The sequence below is a fragment of the Bombina bombina genome, chromosome 8 (assembly GCF_027579735.1).
Source record: "Bombina bombina isolate aBomBom1 chromosome 8, aBomBom1.pri, whole genome shotgun sequence".
Lineage (NCBI taxonomy): Eukaryota > Metazoa > Chordata > Amphibia > Anura > Bombinatoridae > Bombina > Bombina bombina.
In genome coordinates this window covers 292,630,621-292,651,362 of record NC_069506.1, presented here as the reverse complement: position 1 = coordinate 292,651,362, position 20,742 = coordinate 292,630,621, and the positions used below count along the sequence as shown (strand labels likewise).

General features: G+C 40.4%; 1 protein-coding gene across 1 annotated transcript in view; it reads left to right on the top strand.

Moving 5' to 3' along the window:
- MTHFR (methylenetetrahydrofolate reductase) overlaps positions 1-20,742 on the top strand; it is a 109,480-nt gene that overhangs the window by 10,916 nt on the left and 77,822 nt on the right. Inside the window, exons 2-3 of the mRNA XM_053691465.1 lie at positions 1,449-1,674; positions 16,230-16,468. Of these exons, the coding sequence (XP_053547440.1) occupies positions 1,457-1,674; positions 16,230-16,468 (457 nt within the window). The 5' untranslated portion in view covers positions 1,449-1,456. The remainder of the gene's footprint in view (positions 1-1,448; positions 1,675-16,229; positions 16,469-20,742) is intronic.

Genomic DNA, 20,742 nt, shown 5'->3' with positions numbered 1-20,742 from the left:
ACCCTGGCACTTTGGCTGTCTCTGCCTTACACGTCTGCTGTGACTTTATCATAAAGCTTTGCACCTCCTGGGATTTGCTACCTGATATCTGGCCTCTTCTCCTTGAGCTAAAGCTCGTCCTGAGCCATTACGTTTTCCCACGGAAAGTCCTATCTGCAATAAAACTTTCTCTGAATTTGCTTTCAGCAACCTAAATATGAACTGTATGACCTCAGGAAACTGACGAGTCAGAGAGTAAAGTCTATCCATGCTATAAGCCACTAGCTGTAAGATTAGCGCTGCACAGGATTGTCAGTGTAAGATTTCACACACACACACAATACACACACATAATACACACACATACACACATATACACACACACACAATACACACATATACACACACACACAATACACACATATACACACACACATAATACACATACACACACATACACACACACATAATACACACACACATACACACACACATACACACACACAATAATCACTGCATGAGTGTCTACTTGTGTGTACAATTTGTCAAACCCTGTTCTAGAGAATTGTGACTTTATGTAAAATAAAAGAATTAGCCGTTGTTAAAAAGGGCATAATATTGTGTGCAGGTGCATTTAAGTGTTGAATAGAAACATTTTTACAATATTATATTTACAAAAATACTTTATACATGTGCCACTGAAATAGTAATAACTTTTACAAGTGCCCATTAGCGTCATACAAAGCACCACAGAATCATTGAACAGTTGCAGTGTTTGAACCTGTTTGCACAGGAGTCATCTCTGACTTGATACATGCCGGCACAAGCTCTCTGAGCAGGCGCAATGTAGGAAAGCAGGTGCATGTGCAGCATATGTATGTATGCCTCCTTATATTTGCAAATATGAGTATACCCGTGCAAGATTACATTTTTAGCACCATGTTCCTTTATTTTAATATCTGTGAAGATGCAACAAATTGTCTTTTATAAGGCATGTGCACTTTCGATGCCTCCGAATGCAAAAGAAAGCGGCCACTCATGGCATTCCGCTCTTTTTCGGAGCTGGATTTATTCTTGTAAAGTTCAACACGCTAAGATCTGTGTATGTCCAGATATTCGTGTTTTGCACGCACACATACTCATACATACACAAAAACGCACTCACAGTACATTATTGAAACTTATGGCTACCCTAATTTTTTTTTAATTATTATTATTATTTTTTTTTTTTTTTTAAGACCCCAGTTTTAGAAACACTGCATTAGATAATACTAGGTAGCAGGCACATATGTTTATATGCTTCAAGTGTTTCCTATTTTGCCTTACTGTCCCACTGCTTTTCCTTACACTTACAGTACATACCTATAGTCTAATTCCACTTTGGGCACCCTACTAAAATGAAAGGCAAAAGATTGAGACAGGAGTTTGTGTGCAACCTGATGGTTTAATGACAAACATCTGTTCCGCAGGGTTAACAATGGTGAAAGCAAACAGTGTTGACAGTTGCAGTGGCGGCTCCAGCAGTTCAGAAAACTCCAAGGAGAATTCACGGTCTTCCACACCAGTCCTTGATATAGAACGTCATGAGCGGCTCACAGATAAAATGCGGAGGCGCATCGAAGCCGGAGATAAGTGGTTCTCTCTGGAGTTCTTCCCACCACGGACGGCAAATGGTGCGGTTAACCTGATTTCTAGGTAGGTAACTTAGCAGGTTACATGTGTATATTGAGGTACTGTACTTAAAGGGACGTGAAAGTAAAAATTTAAATAGAGAATGCAATTGAGACTTTCTACATATTCTATTATCAAGTTTACTTTGTTTTCTTAGTATCTTTTGTGGAAAACCTCACCTAGGTAGGAGCAGCAATTTACTACTGGGAGCTAACTGCGGATTGGTAGCTATGCACATATGACTCTTGTTGTTGGCTCACCTGATGTGCACAGCTAGTTCGCAGTAGTGTGCTGCTGATCCTTGGCAGGTGCTAAACACAGTTATATACCAGCAACAGTGCAATAATAAAATGATCTAACACATTGCGTCCCTTTAATTGGACAAAGTTGCAATAACTGTGGTTACTTTATTGTATAAGGGATATTACATGAATTATTATAAACCGTAACTAAACGTCAGACATAACAATCCATTCAAAGCAAAGATAAGCCTGAGAATATGTGATCTTTACATGTAAAGATGTAATTTCTAAATACAACCAATAGAAGTGTAAGGTTTAGTTTCTGTGACGTAAAGGGCGCTGCCATGTTTGAAACCAGGTTTCCCCCTTATCTATAAAAAGAAAAAAAATGGAAGGCTGCTGAGCAAACAGGTAGAAAAAAAGACTTTTATTCCATTAAAATAGAGAAAACACAAAAATAACAAGGAGGGTAGTTAGCCATCTAACATGTTTCGCGCTGGTGTGCGCTTACTCATAGATGCTAAGTGCAAGTAATGGAAGCTAATGCATTTAAAGGGGCAGCAACCAATAGGAGATTGATCTTTAAATTCTGTAATTTGATCAGTTTCACACATGAATTTTCTCCTAATTAATTTAAAATTCAGCCCCATTATATTGCATTAGGTTGTGTATTTAAAAACAAAAAAAGACATATTACTTGTGAAAGTATAGCAATACTTGGCTTATTAGAAAATTGCATCATTAGTTACATCAAAAAATAGTTGTAATTATTCCTAATTACTTAGAAAACAGATTATATGAAAGAAAGAAAATTGACAAAAAATAATGAACAAGCAGAAAATGAGAAAAATATAATAAAATAAAATGTAATAAATAAATAGACACTTTGAAGTTAGTCATTTGCAGATGAATGGGAAGTGTGTATGAACACACACATACATGAGGAATATTTGCACACATACATATGAGAGAAGTACATGTAAAAACATGTGTGTAGATGTATATGAATGTCAGCAAAGACCCAATGTATACTATAACATCCTACACAAAATAACTGCAAACATGTCTCATATCTAAATGAAATTATGACATTACATGTATGTGTCACCACACGTATGATTCTACACAACATATCTTTTCCCTATTTTTGAATTATATGGACCCAGACTGAGGTGTTGTATGGATGAATAGGTAGACATATACTGAAGACATACTAATATGAAAATATATGTATGAGTGTACAGTAATAAGTATATAAAATCATGTTTACCTAATCAACAAAATATCTCATGTCCCATTCTAGGTTCATGCCCAATGGTGATTTCGATCTTAACTTATAGATCCAATATAATTCCTTCTTGTCCAGTATTTTTAACACATTGCCACCTCGCAGGGGAACTTTCGCTATGTCTATGACCTTAATTTTAAAACTAGGTACATTCGTGAGATGAAAAGAATTAAAATGTCTTGCAACCGTAGAATCCTTATTGAAATTTTTTACATCCCTCAAATGTTCCCTAGTGCGATCCCTAAGGCTCCTAGTTGATTGACCAACATATTGGGCCTTGCAAAGTTGGCAATCAAGTAGATATACTATATAGGAGGTAAGGCAAGTAGCATAGAAATCAATTTTAAAAATTTCACCTGTAACTGCACTGTTAAATGTATTAGTGTAGTCCATTTTTTTCACATGTTAAACAATTTGAAAGGTGTGCTTTGAAATTACCTTTACCCCTGAGCCAATTAGTGTTAGTACTTATATTAGATTTCACTAGACTAGGAGAAAGCTTAGTTGCTAGTGTTGGTGGTTTTTTTGCTACAAATTTACAATTTTTAATATGAGGTTCTAAAATTTCATCACCTTTTAAAATGTGTAAATGTTTTTTGATTATACCACAAATAGAATTGTATTGAAGTGAAAATTCAGTTGAAAACACAATACTATTTTCATCAAGATAATTCTTCTTTTTAGAATCATCTCTAAGTAAGGTGGTACTACCGGTTGTCCCTGCTGGAAGGGGGGAATCTGTGGGTTTGGGCTTCCAATTTTTAATCTCTTCAAATGTTTTAAATAATTCTCTTTCATTGTAGCCTCGAGCTTTAAGTCGTGTGATCAATTCTTCACCACTCTGTACATAGTTTTCAAAATTGCTAGCATTACGTTTGAGTCTAATGAATTGGCTCCTCTGTATCGATTTAACTAAATGGCGTGGGTGGCATGAGGTAGCATGGAGAATGGTGTTGCCAGCTGTGTCCTTCCTATATGTACTTGATAGAATCTTATGTGTTAAATTGTCACCAATGAGATGTAGATCCAAAAAGTTAACTCCCTCAGGGTGTAATTCTCCAGTAAACCTCAAATTAATCTCATTGTCGTTTATGACAGATAAGAACTCCTGAAAGGGGAAGTCATCCTTCACAATGAAGATTAGATCATCTATATACCTCATGTACATAAGGATGCCGGACCTGAAAGGTTCCCCTATATCATAAATATGTTGGAGTTCCCACCTACCCACAAAAAGATTTGCATAAGAGGGGGCAAATTTCGCCCCCATTGCTGTTCCCTGGCATTGCAAATAATAAGCTGAATCAAAAATAAAATAATTGTGGGTAAGTAGGAACTCTACAACCTCCAAGATGAATTGTTTGATCTCATCACTGTAGGAGGTGTTTCTGTTCAGGAAAAATTCCAAGGCCCGGCATCCATGCACATGAGGTATAGAGGAATATAAAGATGTAGCATCAATAGTCACCCATTTATAACCTTCCTGCCAATTAAAATTATGCAATATTTCTAGTAAATGGCCTGAATCCCTAATGTAGCTATACAAGTTTTTAACTAACGGTTGTAGTATGCTATCTATCCATTCAGACATAGGCTCCAAAATGGAGCATATGCCTGAAATAATGGGACGCCCTGGAGGTGATAAAAGGCTCTTATGCGTTTTAGGCAAGTAATGGAATATGGGTGTTATAGCATTGGTTGGTAAAAGGTATTTGGATTTTTCTGTGGTAAAAATACCAAGAGACACAGCTTCTTCTATTAATCGTTGTAATTGTCTAGAAAAAAGTGTGGTAGGGTCTGAATCAAGTTTCCTATATGTGATGCTGTCTGACAGCTGTCTAGTGGCTTCTTTCATATAGTCGGATTTGTTGAGAACAACGACATTGCCACCCTTGTCCGAATTGCGGATGACAATGTCGCTATTGTCAGCCAAATCCCTCACAGCTTGTTGTTCTTGAATAGTTAGATTGTGTTTGTATCGATAACTAGCAGAATTACATGTTTCCTCTAGTTTTAAAATATCTTCCTCTATTCGCTTATGAAAAGAATTAATAAAATTCCCCCTGAAATGTCTAGGATAAAAATTGGACTCATACCTTCTAGGAGTAGGTAGACAACCCTGTTCTAAATCAGTAATTTCTGCATTGAAGTTATCTATAGTCTCAATTAAACAAATATCTGAGAAGGAAAATAATTTATTCCAATCTACATTTTTATCAATGCTGCTAGACAAGAGGTTAGAGTTGATATTGGATACATGATGAGTGGCTGTGTGCTCAGAGTGAAAAAAACTTTTTAGTGTCAGTTTCCTGATAAACTTATTTACATCAATTAGTGTTCTAAATGCAGAAAACTTGTGTGTCGGTGCAAATCCTAGTCCTTTTTTCAAGACTTTTTCATGTTCCAAAGATAGCTGTGTATTGGACAAATTGATAACATTCAAAGTTACTTCTTCTTCCGTGATTTCTGTTGCTTTCCCATGTTGTCTTCTCTTTTTCTTTCTTGATCTTCTTGTGTGTTTCCTAAAGGGATACCTTGTTGATTGCGAGTTTTGGGGCGGACTGCCTTATCACCATGCTTTTTATCTTTCTTAGATGCACCCTGTAAGGAGAGAGAAAGAGAAGAGGGATGGGGAGACACTGGAACTGGTATATCATCGCTGGATCCTGAAGACTCAGAGTCACGATCGGTTGATTCAGGTTCAGTGGATGAGAAGACCACCCTGCGTTCTTTATCTTTTTTTAGAATTGGTTTGAGGGTTTTGCTGTCTTCTACATCACTCGGCCGCTTTTTTGAAGGTTTCCTTTGGCGTCTGCGGAACCTTGACCAATCGTACACTCTGTTATTTTCGTAATCTTCGCGGTCACGTAGAAATTTATTTCTCTTTTTTTCAGCAATTTCCATATCTGCTTTTTTTATCTTATCTTTCATTTGTAGTTTAAGTTCTGCATAGTGTTCATCTGTTTTGTGTGTCTTTAGGTCTGCTTTGGTGGTCACAATTTTTTCTTTTAAATTATTTCTCTTCTGTTCCTTGCTTTTAATCAGGACCCCCAACAGCTTTAAAGAACATTCATTTAAAGCTGTATTCCATTCATCTTGTAGGTCACTGTCTTCAAGGTCATAGTTTGGGTATTTCTTTATCCTGAGACCCCTAGGGATGCTTTTCACATCTATATAATGTGTAAGTGTGACAACATCCCACATAGACCGCAGATCTGACATTAATAATTTTTCTAGTGTGGTGAAAAGTTGTTTCAAATCACCTTCACCTGTGACATTGGCAGAACTTGAAAATATGGTATCAAAAAACTGTTTCCTATTTTGAATATCAAAAAATGTGGCCAGGTTGCTACTTTCACCCTCCATGTTAATGTGTCTCTTTCAGTGTAAAAAATGGAAAAAACCTGTTGCTACTCACACTGAGCCCCTATTTAGCTATTAATATATCAGTTAGGTCAGCAAAAGTCACAATATCCAATACATATGGCGTGACTTTAATTAAAGACTTGAAAAGAGTTAATAAATCACCCCTAGTGTGATCCAAGGAAGTATCATAGATATAGGCTGTTAGTTAAATATATTGATTAGACTGAAAATGCCAGTGGCATGTTATTCATTTTGCAAGTCTCTATTTAACAAACAGAAAGGAGAAAAGCCAGGATATGACAAGAGCAGGTAGTAAATCACAGATATCAGTCCAGCGTTAGTAAAAAAAACTAGCAAAGCAGGGCAGTCAGTTTAACAAATGGCGCTTATTAATTTAGTACAACATGCTTCTAGCAAGTGTGAGACTTTTCAGCCAAATGTGCAAGCAGTTTAGTAAAAGTCCAGCATGTGTTAGATACAGTAAAGCAAAAGAAAATAAGGCACAATTGCATTTCAAGAAAAGCACCATTCATTTGGCATATCCGTTTGGTAAAGGCTTTAAACTTATAGCGTTTGTACCTGTTATTCTTCTTGACAGATCTTGCAGGCACTATGAAACAATCCTCTCGATAGAAGCATACAGGCGTCCAGGCGTCCGGTAACGAGCAAGCTCCTGAGTTAGTCCGTTGAAACAGAGTAGAGAGAGAGCGGAGCCGCTGCAAGTCACTTCCGCTGAGGACCGGGGGGTGAATGGGCTAGACCAAAACTGAAAGGAGGATAATTGGAGTGGAGCGAACCAAGTAGCGGCGGACGACCGCAAAAGACTCAGCAAAAGAAAAAAAATGGAAGGCTGCTGAGCAAACAGGTAGAAAAAAAGACTTTTATTCCATTAAAATAGAGAAAACACAAAAATAACAAGGAGGGTAGTTAGCCATCTAACATGTTTCGCGCTGGTGTGCGCTTACTCATAGATGCTAAGTGCAAGTAATGGAAGCTAATGCATTTAAAGGGGCAGCAACCAATAGGAGATTGATCTTTAAATTCTGTAATTTGATCAGTTTCACACATGAATTTTCTCCTAATTAATTTAAAATTCAGCCCCATTAAATTGCATTAGGTTGTGTATTTAAAAACAAAAAAAGACATATTACTTGTGAAAGTATAGCAATACTTGGCTTATTAGAAAATTGCATCATTAGTTACATCAAAAAATTGTTGTAATTATTCCTAATTACTTGGAAAACAGATTATATGAAAGAAAGAAAATTGACAAAAAATAATGAACAAGCAGAAAATGAGAAAAATATAATAAAATAATGTAATAAATAAAGAAATAAAGACACTTTGGTGACACATACATGTAATGTCATAATTTCATTTAGATATGAGACATTTTTGCAGTTATTTTGTGTAGGATGTTATAGTATACATTGGGTCTTTGCTGACATTCATATGCATCTACACACATGTTTTTACATGTACTTCTCTCATATGTATGTGTGCAAATATTCCTCATGTATGTGTGTGTTCATACACACTTCCCATTCATCTGCAAATGACTAACTTCAAAGTGTCTATTTATTTATTACATTATTTCTTCTGTTATGTGTGATCAGTCCACGGGTCATCATTACTTCTGGGATATAACTCCTCCCCAACAGGAAATGCAAGAGGATTCACCCAGCAGAGCTGATATAGCTCCTCCCCTCTACGTCAGTCCCAGTCATTCTCTTGCACCCAACAACTAGATAGGATGTGTGAGAGGACTATGGTGATTATACTTAGTTTTTATGACTTCAATCAAAAGTTTGTTATTTTACAATAGCACCGGAGCGTGTTATTACTTCTCTGGCAGAGTTTGAAGAAGAATCTACCAGAGTTTTTTACTATGATTTTAACCGGAGTAGTTAAGATCATATTGCTGTTCTCGGCCATCTGAGGGAGGTAAAAGCTTCAGATCAGGGGACAGCGGGCAGATGAATCTGCATTGAGGTATGTAGCAGTTTTTATTTTCTGAATGGAATTGATGAAAAAATCCTGCCATACCGTTATAATGACATGTATGTATACACTTCAGTATTCTGGGGATGGTATTTCACCGGAACTACTCTGTTAAAGGTCACTAATCCTTTTAATAAGTATTTGTCATGTTAAACGTTTTTGCTGGAATGTAGAATCGTTTACATTGCTGAGGTACTGAGTGAATAAATATTTGGGCATTATTTTCCACTTGGCAGTTGTTTGCTTTAATTGTGACAGTTTCGTTTCTCTTCACTGCTGTGTGTGAGAGGGAGGGGCCGTTTTTGGCGCTCTTTGCTACGCATCAAAAATTTCCAGTCAGCTACTCTTATATTTCCTGCATGATCCGGTTCATCTCTGACAGATCTAAGGGGTCTTCAAACTTCTTTGAAGGGAGGTATATTCTCTCAACAGAGCTGTGAGAATTTTATATTGACTGTGAATAAAAACGTTTGCTCTGTAATTTTTATTTCAAATTTAATTATTGTTATTTTACTAATGGGAACAAAACCTTTGCTAAAAGTTGTGTTGTTTTAAAGTTTGATGCTATAACTGTTTTTCAGTTCATTATTTCAACTGTCATTTAATCGTTTAGTACCTCTTTGAGGCACAGTACGTTTTTGCTAAAAAAGATTATAACCAGGTTGCAAGTTATTGCTAGTGTGTTAAACATGTCTGACTCAGAGGAAGATATCTGTGTCATTTGTTCCAATGCCAAGGTGGAGCCCAATAGAAATTTATGTACTAACTGTATTGATGCTACTTTAAATAAAAGTCAATCTGTACAATGTGAACAAATTTCACCAAACTGCGAGGGGAGAGTTATGCCGACTAACTCGCCTCACGCGGCAGTACCTGCATCTCCCGCCCGGGAGGTGCGTGATATTATGGCGCCTAGTACATCTGGGCGGCCATTACAGATAACATTACATGATATGGCTACTGTTATGACTGAAGTTTTGTCTAAATTACCAGAACTAAGAGGCAAGCGCGATCACTCTGGGGTGAGAACAGAGTGCGCTGACAATACTAGGGCCATGTCTGATACTGCGTCACAGCTTGCAGAGCATGAGGACGGAGAGCTTCATTCTGTGGGTGACGGTTCTGATCCAAACAGATTGGATTCAGATATTTCAAATTTTAAATTTAAATTGGAGAACCTCCGTGTATTACTAGGGGAGGTCTTAGCAGCTCTCAATGATTGTAACACCGTTGCAATACCAGAGAAACTGTGTAGGTTGGATAAATACTTTGCGGTACCGGCGAGTACTGACGTTTTTCCTATACCTAAGAGATTAACTGAAATTGTTACTAAGGAGTGGGATAGACCTGGTGTGCCGTTCTCACCCCCTCCAATATTTAGAAAAATGTTTCCAATAGACGCCACCACTCGGGACTTATGGCAAACGGTCCCTAAGGTGGAGGGAGCAGTTTCTACTTTAGCTAAGCGTACCACTATCCCGGTGGAGGATAGCTGTGCTTTTTCAGATCCAATGGATAAAAAATTAGAGGGTTACCTTAAGAAAATGTTTGTTCAACAAGGTTTTATATTGCAACCCCTTGCATGTATCGCGCCGATTACGGCTGCGGCAGCATTTTGGATTGAGTCTCTGGAAGAGAACCTTAGTTCATCTACGCTAGACGACATTATGGACAGGCTTAGAGTCCTTAAACTAGCTAATTCATTCATTTCGGAGGCCGTAGTACATTTAACCAAACTTACGGCTAAGAACTCAGGATTCGCCATACAGGCACGTAGGGCACTGTGGCTAAAATCCTGGTCAGCTGATGTTACTTCTAAGTCCAAATTACTTAATATACCTTTCAAGGGGCAGTCTTTATTTGGGCCCGGTTTGAAAGAAATTATCGCTGACATTACAGGAGGTAAGGGCCACGCCCTACCTCAAGACAAAGCCAAAGCTAAGGCTAGACAGTCTAATTTTCGTCCCTTTCGGAATTTCAAAACAGGAGCAGCATCAACCTCCACTGCACCAAAACAGGAAGGAGCTGTTGCTCGTTACAGGCAAGGCTGGAAACCTAACCAGTCCTGGAACAAGGGCAAACAGGCCAGGAAACCTGCTGCTGCCCCAAAGACAGCATAAACCGAGAGCCCCCGATCCGGGACCGGATCTAGTGGGGGGCAGACTTTCTCTCTTCGCCCAGGCCTGGGCAAGAGATGTTCAGGATCCCTGGGCGCTAGAGATCATATCTCAGGGATACCTTCTAGACTTCAAATTATCTCCCCCAAGAGGGAGATTTCATCTGTCAAGGTTGTCAACAAACCAGATAAAGAGAGAAGCGTTTCTACGCTGTGTACAAGATCTGTTATTAATGGGAGTGATCCATCCGGTTCCGCAGTCGGAACAAGGACAAGGGTTCTACTCAAACCTGTTTGTGGTTCCCAAAAAAGAGGGAACTTTCAGGCCAATCTTAGATTTAAAGATTCTAAACAAATTCCTAAGAGTTCCATCGTTCAAAATGGAAACTATTCGGACAATCTTACCCATGATCCAAAAGGGTCAGTACATGACCACAGTGGATTTAAAAGATGCTTACCTTCACATACCGATTCACAAAGATCATCACCGGTATCTAAGGTTTGCCTTCCTAGACAGGCACTACCAGTTCGTAGCTCTTCCATTCGGATTGGCTACGGCCCCAAGAATCTTCACAAAGGTTCTGGGTGCCCTTCTGGCGGTACTAAGACCGCGAGGGATTTCGGTAGCTCCGTACCTAGACGACATTCTAATACAAGCTTCAAGCTTTCAAACTGCCAAGTCTCATACAGAGTTAGTTCTGGCATTTCTAAGGTCGCATGGATGGAAAGTGAACGAAAAGAAGAGTTCTCTTTTTCCTCTCACAAGAGTTCCATTCTTGGGGACTCTTATAGATTCGGTAGAAATGAAGATTTACCTGACAGAAGACAGGTTAACAAAGCTTCAAGATGCATGCCGTGTCCTTCATTCCATTCAACACCCGTCAGTAGCTCAATGCATGGAGGTGATCGGCTTAATGGTAGCGGCAATGGACATAGTACCTTTTGCACGCCTACACCTCAGACCGCTGCAATTGTGCATGCTAAGTCAGTGGAATGGGGATTACTCAGATTTGTCCCCTACTCTGAATCTGAATCAAGAGACCAGAAATTCTCTTCTATGGTGGCTTTATCGGCCACACCTGTCCAGGGGGATGCCATTCAGCAGGCCAGACTGGACAATCGTAACAACAGACGCCAGCCTACTAGGCTGGGGCGCTGTCTGGAATTCTCTGAAGGCTCAGGGATTATGGAATCAGGAGGAGAGTCTCCTTCCAATAAACATTCTGGAATTGAGAGCAGTTCTCAATGCCCTTCTGGCTTGGCCCCAATTAACAACTCGGGGGTTCATCAGGTTTCAGTCGGACAATATCACGACTGTAGCTTACATCAACCATCAGGGAGGGACAAGGAGCTCCCTAGCAATGATGGAAGTATCAAAGATAATTCGCTGGGCAGAGTCTCACTCTTGCCACCTGTCAGCAATCCACATCCCGGGAGTGGAGAACTGGGAGGCGGATTTCTTGAGTCGCCAGACTTTTCATCCGGGAGAGTGGGAACTTCATCCGGAGGTCTTTGCCCAAATACTTCGACGTTGGGGCAAACCAGAGATAGATCTCATGGCGTCTCGCCAGAACGCCAAACTTCCTCACTACGGGTCCAGATCCAGGGATCCGGGAGCGGTTCTGATAGATGCTTTGACAGCACCTTGGAACTTCGGGATGGCTTATGTGTTTCCACCCTTCCCGCTGCTTCCTCGATTGATTGCCAAAATCAAACAGGAGAGAGCATCTGTGATTCTAATAGCGCCTGCATGGCCACGCAGGACTTGGTATGCAGATCTAGTGGACATGTCATCCTGTCCGCCTTGGTCTCTACCTCTAAGACAGGACCTTCTGATACAGGGTCCATTCAAACATCAAAATCTAACTTCTCTGAAACTGACTGCTTGGAAATTGAACGCTTGATTTTATCAAAACGTGGTTTTTCTGAGTCGGTTATTGATACCCTGATACAGGCTAGGAAGCCTGTTACCAGAAAGATTTACCATAAAATATGGCGCAAATACCTATACTGGTGTGAATCCAAACGTTACTCCTGGAGTAAGGTTAGGATCCCTAGGATATTGTCTTTTCTACAAGAAGGTTTAGAAAAGGGTTTATCGGCTAGCTCATTAAAGGGACAGATCTCAGCTCTGTCCATCTTGTTACACAGGCGTCTGTCAGAAAATTCAGACATCCAGGCCTTTTGTCAGGCTTTAGCTAGGATCAAGCCTGTGTTTAAAACTGTTGCTCCGCCATGGAGTTTAAACTTAGTTCTTAACGTTTTACAGGGTGTTCCGTTTGAACCCCTTCATTCCATTGATATAAAATTGTTATCTTGGAAAGTTCTATTTTTAATGGCTATTTCCTCGGCTCGAAGAGTCTCTGAGTTATCAGCCCTACATTGTGATTCTCCTTATCTGATCTTTCACTCAGACAAGGTAGTTCTGCGTTCTAAACCTGGGTTCTTACCTAAGGTTGTCTCTAACAGGAATATCAATCAAGAGATTGTTGTTCCATCCTTGTGTCCAAATCCTTCTTCAAAGAAGGAACGTCTTCTACACAATCTGGATGTAGTTCGTGCCCTCAAGTTCTACTTGCAGGCAACTAAAGATTTTCGCCAAACTTCTTCCCTGTTTGTCGTTTATTCTGGACAGAGGAGAGGTCAAAAAGCTTCTGCTACCTCTCTCTCTTTTTGGCTTCGTAGCATAATACGTTTAGCCTATGAGACTGCTGGACAGCAGCCTCCTGAAAGAATTACAGCTCATTCCACTAGAGCTGTGGCTTCCACTTGGGCCTTTAAGAATGAGGCCTCTGTTGAACAGATTTGCAAGGCTGCAACTTGGTCTTCGCTTCATACTTTTTCCAAATTTTACAAATTTGACACTTTTGCTTCTTCGGAGGCTATTTTTGGGAGAAAGGTTCTTCAGGCAGTGGTTCCTTCTGTATAATGAGCCTGCCTATCCCTCCCGTCATCCGTGTACTTTTGCTTTGGTATTGGTATCCCAGAAGTAATGATGACCCGTGGACTGATCACACATAACAGAAGAAAACATAATTTATGCTTACCTGATAAATTCCTTTCTTCTGTTGTGTGATCAGTCCACGGCCCGCCCTGTTTTTAAGGCAGGTAAATATCTTTTAAATTATACTCCAGTCACCACTTCACCCTTGGTTACTCCTTTCTCGTTGATTCTTGGTCGAATGACTGGGACTGACGTAGAGGGGAGGAGCTATATCAGCTCTGCTGGGTGAATCCTCTTGCATTTCCTGTTGGGGAGGAGTTATATCCCAGAAGTAATGATGACCCGTGGACTGATCACACAACAGAAGAAAGGAATTTATCAGGTAAGCATAAATTATGTTTTTATTTTATTATATTTTTCTCATTTTCTGCTTGTTCATTATTTTTTGTCAATTTTCTTTCTTTCATATAATCTGTTTTCTAAGTAATTAGGAATAATTACAACAATTTTTTGATGTAACTAATGATGCAATTTTCTAATAAGCCAAGTATTGCTATACTTTCACAAGTAATATGTCTTTTTTTGTTTTTAAATACACAACCTAATGCAATTTAATGGGGCTGAATTTTAAATTAATTAGGAGAAAATTCATGTGTGAAACTGATCAAATTACAGAATTTAAAGATCAATCTCCTATTGGTTGCTGCCCATTTAAATGCATTAGCTTCCATTACTTGCACTTAGCATCTATGAGTAAGCGCACACCAGCGCGAAACATGTTAGATGGCTAACTACCCTCCTTGTTATTTTTGTGTTTTTCTCTATTTTAATTGAATAAAAGTCTTTTTTTCTACCTGTTTGCTCAGCAGCCTTCCATTTTTTTTCTTTTGCTGAGTCTTTTGCGGTCGTCCGCCGCTACTTGGTTGGCTCCACTCCAATTCCCCTCCTTTCAGTTTTGGTCTAGCCCATTCACCCCCCGGTCCTCAGCGGAAGTGACTTGCAGCGGCTCCGCTCTCTCTCTTCCCCCTTATCTATCCCTTCTGCTAAGGACAATTAGGGACGGTCATTAAATAGGCAATGAAAATGTGCAATAAGACTGCACAAACAAGGCTGTGTGAACATGAAACTGACAATAAGACTGCACAAACAAGGCTGTGTGAACATGAAATGGGCAATAAGACTGCACAAACAAGGCTGTGTGAACATGAAACTGACAATAAGACTGCACAAACAAGGCTGTGTGAACATGAAATGGACAATAAGACTGCACAAACAAGGCTGTGTGAACATGAAATGGGCAATAAGACTGCACAAACAAGGCTGTGTGAACATGAAACAGGCAATAAGACTGCACAAACAAGGCTGTGTGAACATGAAACAGGCAATAAGACTGCACAAACAAGGCTGTGTGAACATGAAACGGGCAATAAGACTGCACAAACAAGGCTGTGTGAACATGAAACGGGCAATAAGACTGCACAAACAAGGCTGTGTGAACATGAAATGGGCAATAAGACTGCACAAACAAGGCTGTGTGAACATGAAACAGGCAATAAGACTGCACAAACAAGGCTGTGTGAACATGAAATGGACAATAAGACTGCACAAACAAGGCTGTGTGAACATGAAACGGGCAATAAGACTGCACAAACAAGGCTGTGTGAACATGAAACGGGCAATAAGACTGCACAAACAAGGCTGTGTGAACATGAAACGGGCAATAAGACTGCACAAACAAGGCTGTGTGAACATGAAACGGGCAATAAGACTGCACAAACAAGGCTGTGTGAACATGAAACAGGCAATAAGACTGCACAAACAAGGCTGTGTGAACATGAAACAGGCAATAAGACTGCACAAACAAGGCTGTGTGAACATGAAACAGGCAATAAGACTGCACAAACAAGGCTGTGTGAACATGAAACGGGCAATAAGACTGCACAAACAAGGCTGTGTGAATTAAAGTAACTCACCGGGTTTCCACACAGCCTTGTTCTTTTATTACATGTTCAATATCTGTCCCTGACTGTCAGTTTCTGTAAAGCAATGAACCTAGATTTCCCCCTTATCTTTCTCTTCTAAGTGGAATGGAGAAAAACAAACCTTTTGAAAGTCAAAGGGACTTTGAAAGTCAAAATGAAACTTACATGTTTTTTTAGTTGAGCTTGTGATTTTTTTTAATTTATTTTTTTAAAACACTTCTGTTATCAAATTTACTTTGTCCTTTTGGTACCCTTTGTTTATTAGCATATGTACATATGTTCAGCAGAAATGCACTGGGAGCTAGCTGGTGATTGGTAGCTATGCGCACATACTGCTTGTCATTGGCTCACCATATGTGTTCAGCTAGCTCCCAGTACTGCATTGCTGCTCTAGAGATGACTGTATTCATGTGTTTAATCCCTTTTCTGGAGTTAAACACATAGTTAGAGAACGTTATTGTTTTGCTATTGCTTGCAAATAACATTTAAAAAAATATATATATTTTTGCAATTGTATGTCCCTTTAAATTACAGGAAAATGTGACAAAATAAATAAAAGTATATTGCAAAGTTCACTGCACATAATTAAGCATTTTATCATTACAATCTCAACCTGTTTAATGTCCCTTTTAACTTGTAGGTTTGACCGCATGGGCTCAGGAGGGCCCCTCTTCATTGATGTGACCTGGCACCCAGCCGGGGACCCTGGCTCGGATAAAGAAACCTCTTCTATGATTATTGCCAACACAGCCGTCAATTTCTGCGGCCTGGAGACCGTGTTGCACATGACCTGCTGCAACCAGACAAAGGCAGGAATCACAAAGCACCTTCAGAAAGCAAAGCACCTGGGACTGAAGAACATTATGGCCCTCAGGGGAGGTACTAACAGCACGTCTTTCCTGCTAATCATATTGTAATTATCAGACCTGTCTAAACCTTGTTCAAAGAGAGTCAGTATTGAAATGTGCACAGGTGCATTTTAATTTTAAATAGAAGTATTTCTGCAATCTACTTTCATTAGCAAAAATGCTGTGAGGGCTTTGCACCAGTATTATAGCGCTGTCTGCATTGTGTCTGTAAAGAGTTAATTTGTATCATGCAACCTGCTGCAGACTATCTGAAAAGGTTTAGTGCACAGGTCCTCACGGCATATGTGCGTATGCTGCTGAATATACTGGCGCACAGGCCCTCAAGGCATAGGTGCGTATGCTGCTGAATACACTGGCGCACAGGCCCTCACGGCATAGGTGCGTATGCTGCTGAAGACACTGGCGCACAGGCCCTCAGGGCATAGGTGCGTATGCTGCTGAAGACACTGGCGCACAGGCCCTCACAGCATAGGTGCGTATGCTGCTGAATACACTGGCGCACAGGCCCTCACGGCATAGGTGCGTATGCTGCTGAATACACCGGCGCACAGGCCCTCACGGCATAGGTGCGTATGCTGCTAAATACACTGGCGCACAGGCCCTCACGGCATAGGTGCGTATGCTGCTGAAGACACTGGCGCACAGGCCCTCACGGCATAGGTGCGTATGCTGCTGAATACACTGGCGCACAGGCCCTCACGGCATAGGTGCGTATGCTGCTGAATACACCGGCGCACAGGCCCTCACGGCATAGGTGCGTATGCTGCTGAATACAGTGGCGCACAGGCCCTCACGGCATAGGTGCGTATGCTGCTGAATACACTGGCGCACAGGCCCTCACGGCATAGGTGCGTATGCTGCTGAATACAGTGGCGCACAGGCCCTCACGGCATAGGTGCGTATGCTGCTGAATACAGTGGCGCACAGGCCCTCACGGCATAGGTGCGTATGCTGCTGAATACACTGGCGCACAGGCCCTCACGGCATAGGTGCTTATGCTGCTGAAGACACTGGCGCACAGGCCCTCACGGCATAGGTGCGTATGCTGCTGAAGACACTGGCGCACAGGCCCTCACGGCATAGGTGCGTATGCTGCTGAAGACACTGGCGCACAGGCCCTCACGGCATAGGTGCGTATGCTGCTGAAGACACTGGCGCACAGGCCCTCACGGCATAGGTGCGTATGCTGCTGAAGACACTGGCGCACAGGCCCTCACGGCATAGGTGCGTATGCTGCTGAAGACACTGGCGCACAGGCCCTCACGGCATAGGTGCGTATGCTGCTGAAGACACTGGCGCACAGGCCCTCACGGCATAGGTGCGTATGCTGCTGAAGACACTGGCGCACAGGCCCTCACGGCATAGGTGCGTATGCTGCTGAAGACACTGGCGCACAGGCCCTCACGGCATAGGTGCGTATGCTGCTGAAGACACTGGCGCACAGGCCCTCACGGCATAGGTGCGTATGCTGCTGAATACACTGGCGCACAGGCCCTCACGGCATAGGTGCGTATGCTGCTGAATACACTGGCGCACAGGCCCTCACGGCATAGGTGCGTATGCTGCTGAATACACTGGCGCACAGGCCCTCACGGCATAGGTGCGTATGCTGCTGAAGACACTGGCGCACAGGCCCTCATGGCATAGGTGCGTATGCTGCTGAATACACTGGCGCACAGGCCCTCACGGCATAGGTGCGTATGCTGCTGTAAACAGTAATAACGTTTACTAGACACATTTTTGCTAATATAAGTATATTGCACTTTATAAAATTAAAATACACCCATGCACATTTCAGTTTTCACCTTCTATGGAGTTTTAATTACAAAAGTAGACGTGTGCATTTGAATCATTCATTAGAATCTGAATGCGGAAGAAGGCTGGAATTTAAGATTAGGACCCGGCCCATTTTTGGTTTAGCACCTGGGTTGCTCTTGCTGATTGGATGGCTTCATTTAGACAAGCGCTACCCATGTGCTGAATCAAAAATGTGCCAGCTCCAAAAGCTTTTTTTTAAAATAAAGATACCAAGAGAACAAAGAAAAATTGGCAATTGGAGTAAATTAGAAAGTTGCTTAAAATTGCTGCTCTATCTGAATCGTGAAAGTTTAATTTTGACAAGACTGTCCCTTTAAGTGATTCATTGTAAGGACATGACAGTCTATATTAATATTAAATGCACATCACAGTATTTCAATAAGAAATTATTTTGAAATTAGTTTTTACTAGAAGCATTTTTGCTTATTAAATTACAGTTTAGCCATAGATTTTACTGCACACCAGGCCAGAATATGTGTGTAGGTCATGTGCACTTGAGTTTGTTCAGGCTCTGTATACAGGTAATGATTTGTCATGTTATAACCAGCATACTGAGCAAGCGCAGACAGTAAATGTGTCCTACAGCTATATTCTGCCGGCTCTATGTACAGGTAATGATTTGTCATGGCAAGCGCAGACAGTAAATGTGTCCTGCAGCCATATTCTGTGCAGTTTGTGCCTGCTGTATATACAGGTAATAATGTGTATTGATATATTCACATTGTACTTTTACTAGAAACATTTTTGCTTAACCCCTTAAGGACCAAGGCCATTTTTCAATTTCTTTCCCTTAAACGGACATTATACACATTTTTTCTTTGCATAAATGTTTTGTAGATAATCTATTTATATAGCCCATGAAGTTTTTTTTTAAAAAAAAATGTTTAGTTTTGCTTACCAGGGCTATTTTTACATTTCTGCGGTGTTTGTGTTTAGCTGTAATTTTCCTTTTACTCATTTACTGTACCCACACATATTATATATCGTTTTTCTCGCCTCTAAATGGACTTTCTAAAGATACCATTATTTTCATCATATCTTATAATTTACTATTAAAAATATTATAAAATATGAGGAAAAAATGGAAAAAAACACACTTTTTCTAACTTTGACCCCCAAAATCTTACACATCTACAACCACAAAAAACAACCATGCTAAATAGTTTCTAAAATTTGTCCTGAGTTTAGAAATACCCAATGTTAACATGTTCTTTGCTTTATTTGCAAGTTATAGGGCAATAAATACAAGTAGCACTTTGCTATTTCAAAACCACTTTTTTTTCAAAATGAGCGCTAGTTACATTGGAACCCTGATATCTGTCAGGAATACCTAAATATCCCTTGACGTGTATATATATATATATATTTTAGAAGACATCCCAAAGTATTGATCTAGGCCCATTTTGGTATATTTCATGCCCCCATTTCACCGCCAAATGGGATCAAATAAAAATATTTTTTCAATTTTTCACAAATTTTTTCACAAACTTTAGGTTTCTCACAGAAATTATTTACAAACAACTTGTGCAATTATGGCATAAATGTTTGTAAATGCTTCTCTGGGATCCCCTTTGTTCAGAAATAGCAGACTTATATGGCTTTGGCGTTGCTTTTTGGTAATTAGAAGGCTGCTAAATGCCACTGCGCACCACACATGTTTTATGCCCAGCAGTGAAGGGGTTAATTAGGGAGCATGTAGGGAGCTTGTAGAGGTAATTTTAGCTTTAGTGTAGTGTAGTAGACAACCCAAAGTATTGATCTAGGCCCATTTTGGTATATTTAATGCCACCATTTCACCGCCAAATGCGATCAAATTTAAAAAAAAACGTAATTTTTTTTCGCAATTTTAGGTTTCTCACTGAAATTATTTACAATCAGCTTGTGCAATTATGGCACAAATGGTTGTAAATGCTTCTCTGGTATCCCCTTTGTTCAGAAATAGCAGACATATATGGCTTTGGCGTTGCTTTCTGGTAATTAGAATGCCGCTAAATGCTGCTGCGCATCACACGTGTATTATGTCTAGCAGTGAAGGGGTTAATTAGGGATCTTGTAGGGAGCTTGCAGGGTTCATTTTAGCTTTAGTGTAGAGATCAGCCTCCCACCTTACACATCAGAACCCCTGATCCCTCCCAAACAGCTCTCTTCCCTCCCCCACCCCATAATTGTCCCTGCCATCTTAAGTACTGGCAGAAAGTCTGCCAGTACTAAAATAAAAGGTATCTTTTTTTTTTTTTTTTTTTTTTTTTTTTTGAGCATATTTACATATGCTGCTGTGTAGGATCCCTCTTAGCCCCAAACCTCCCTGATCCCCCCCCCCCCCCCAAACAGCTCTCTAACCCTCCCCCTCTACATTATTGGGAGCTATCTTGGGTACTGGCAGCTGTCTGCCAGTACGCAGTTTACAAAAAAAAATGTATATTTTTTATATTTTCCCCACTTTTCTGTAGTGTAGCTTTCCCCCCC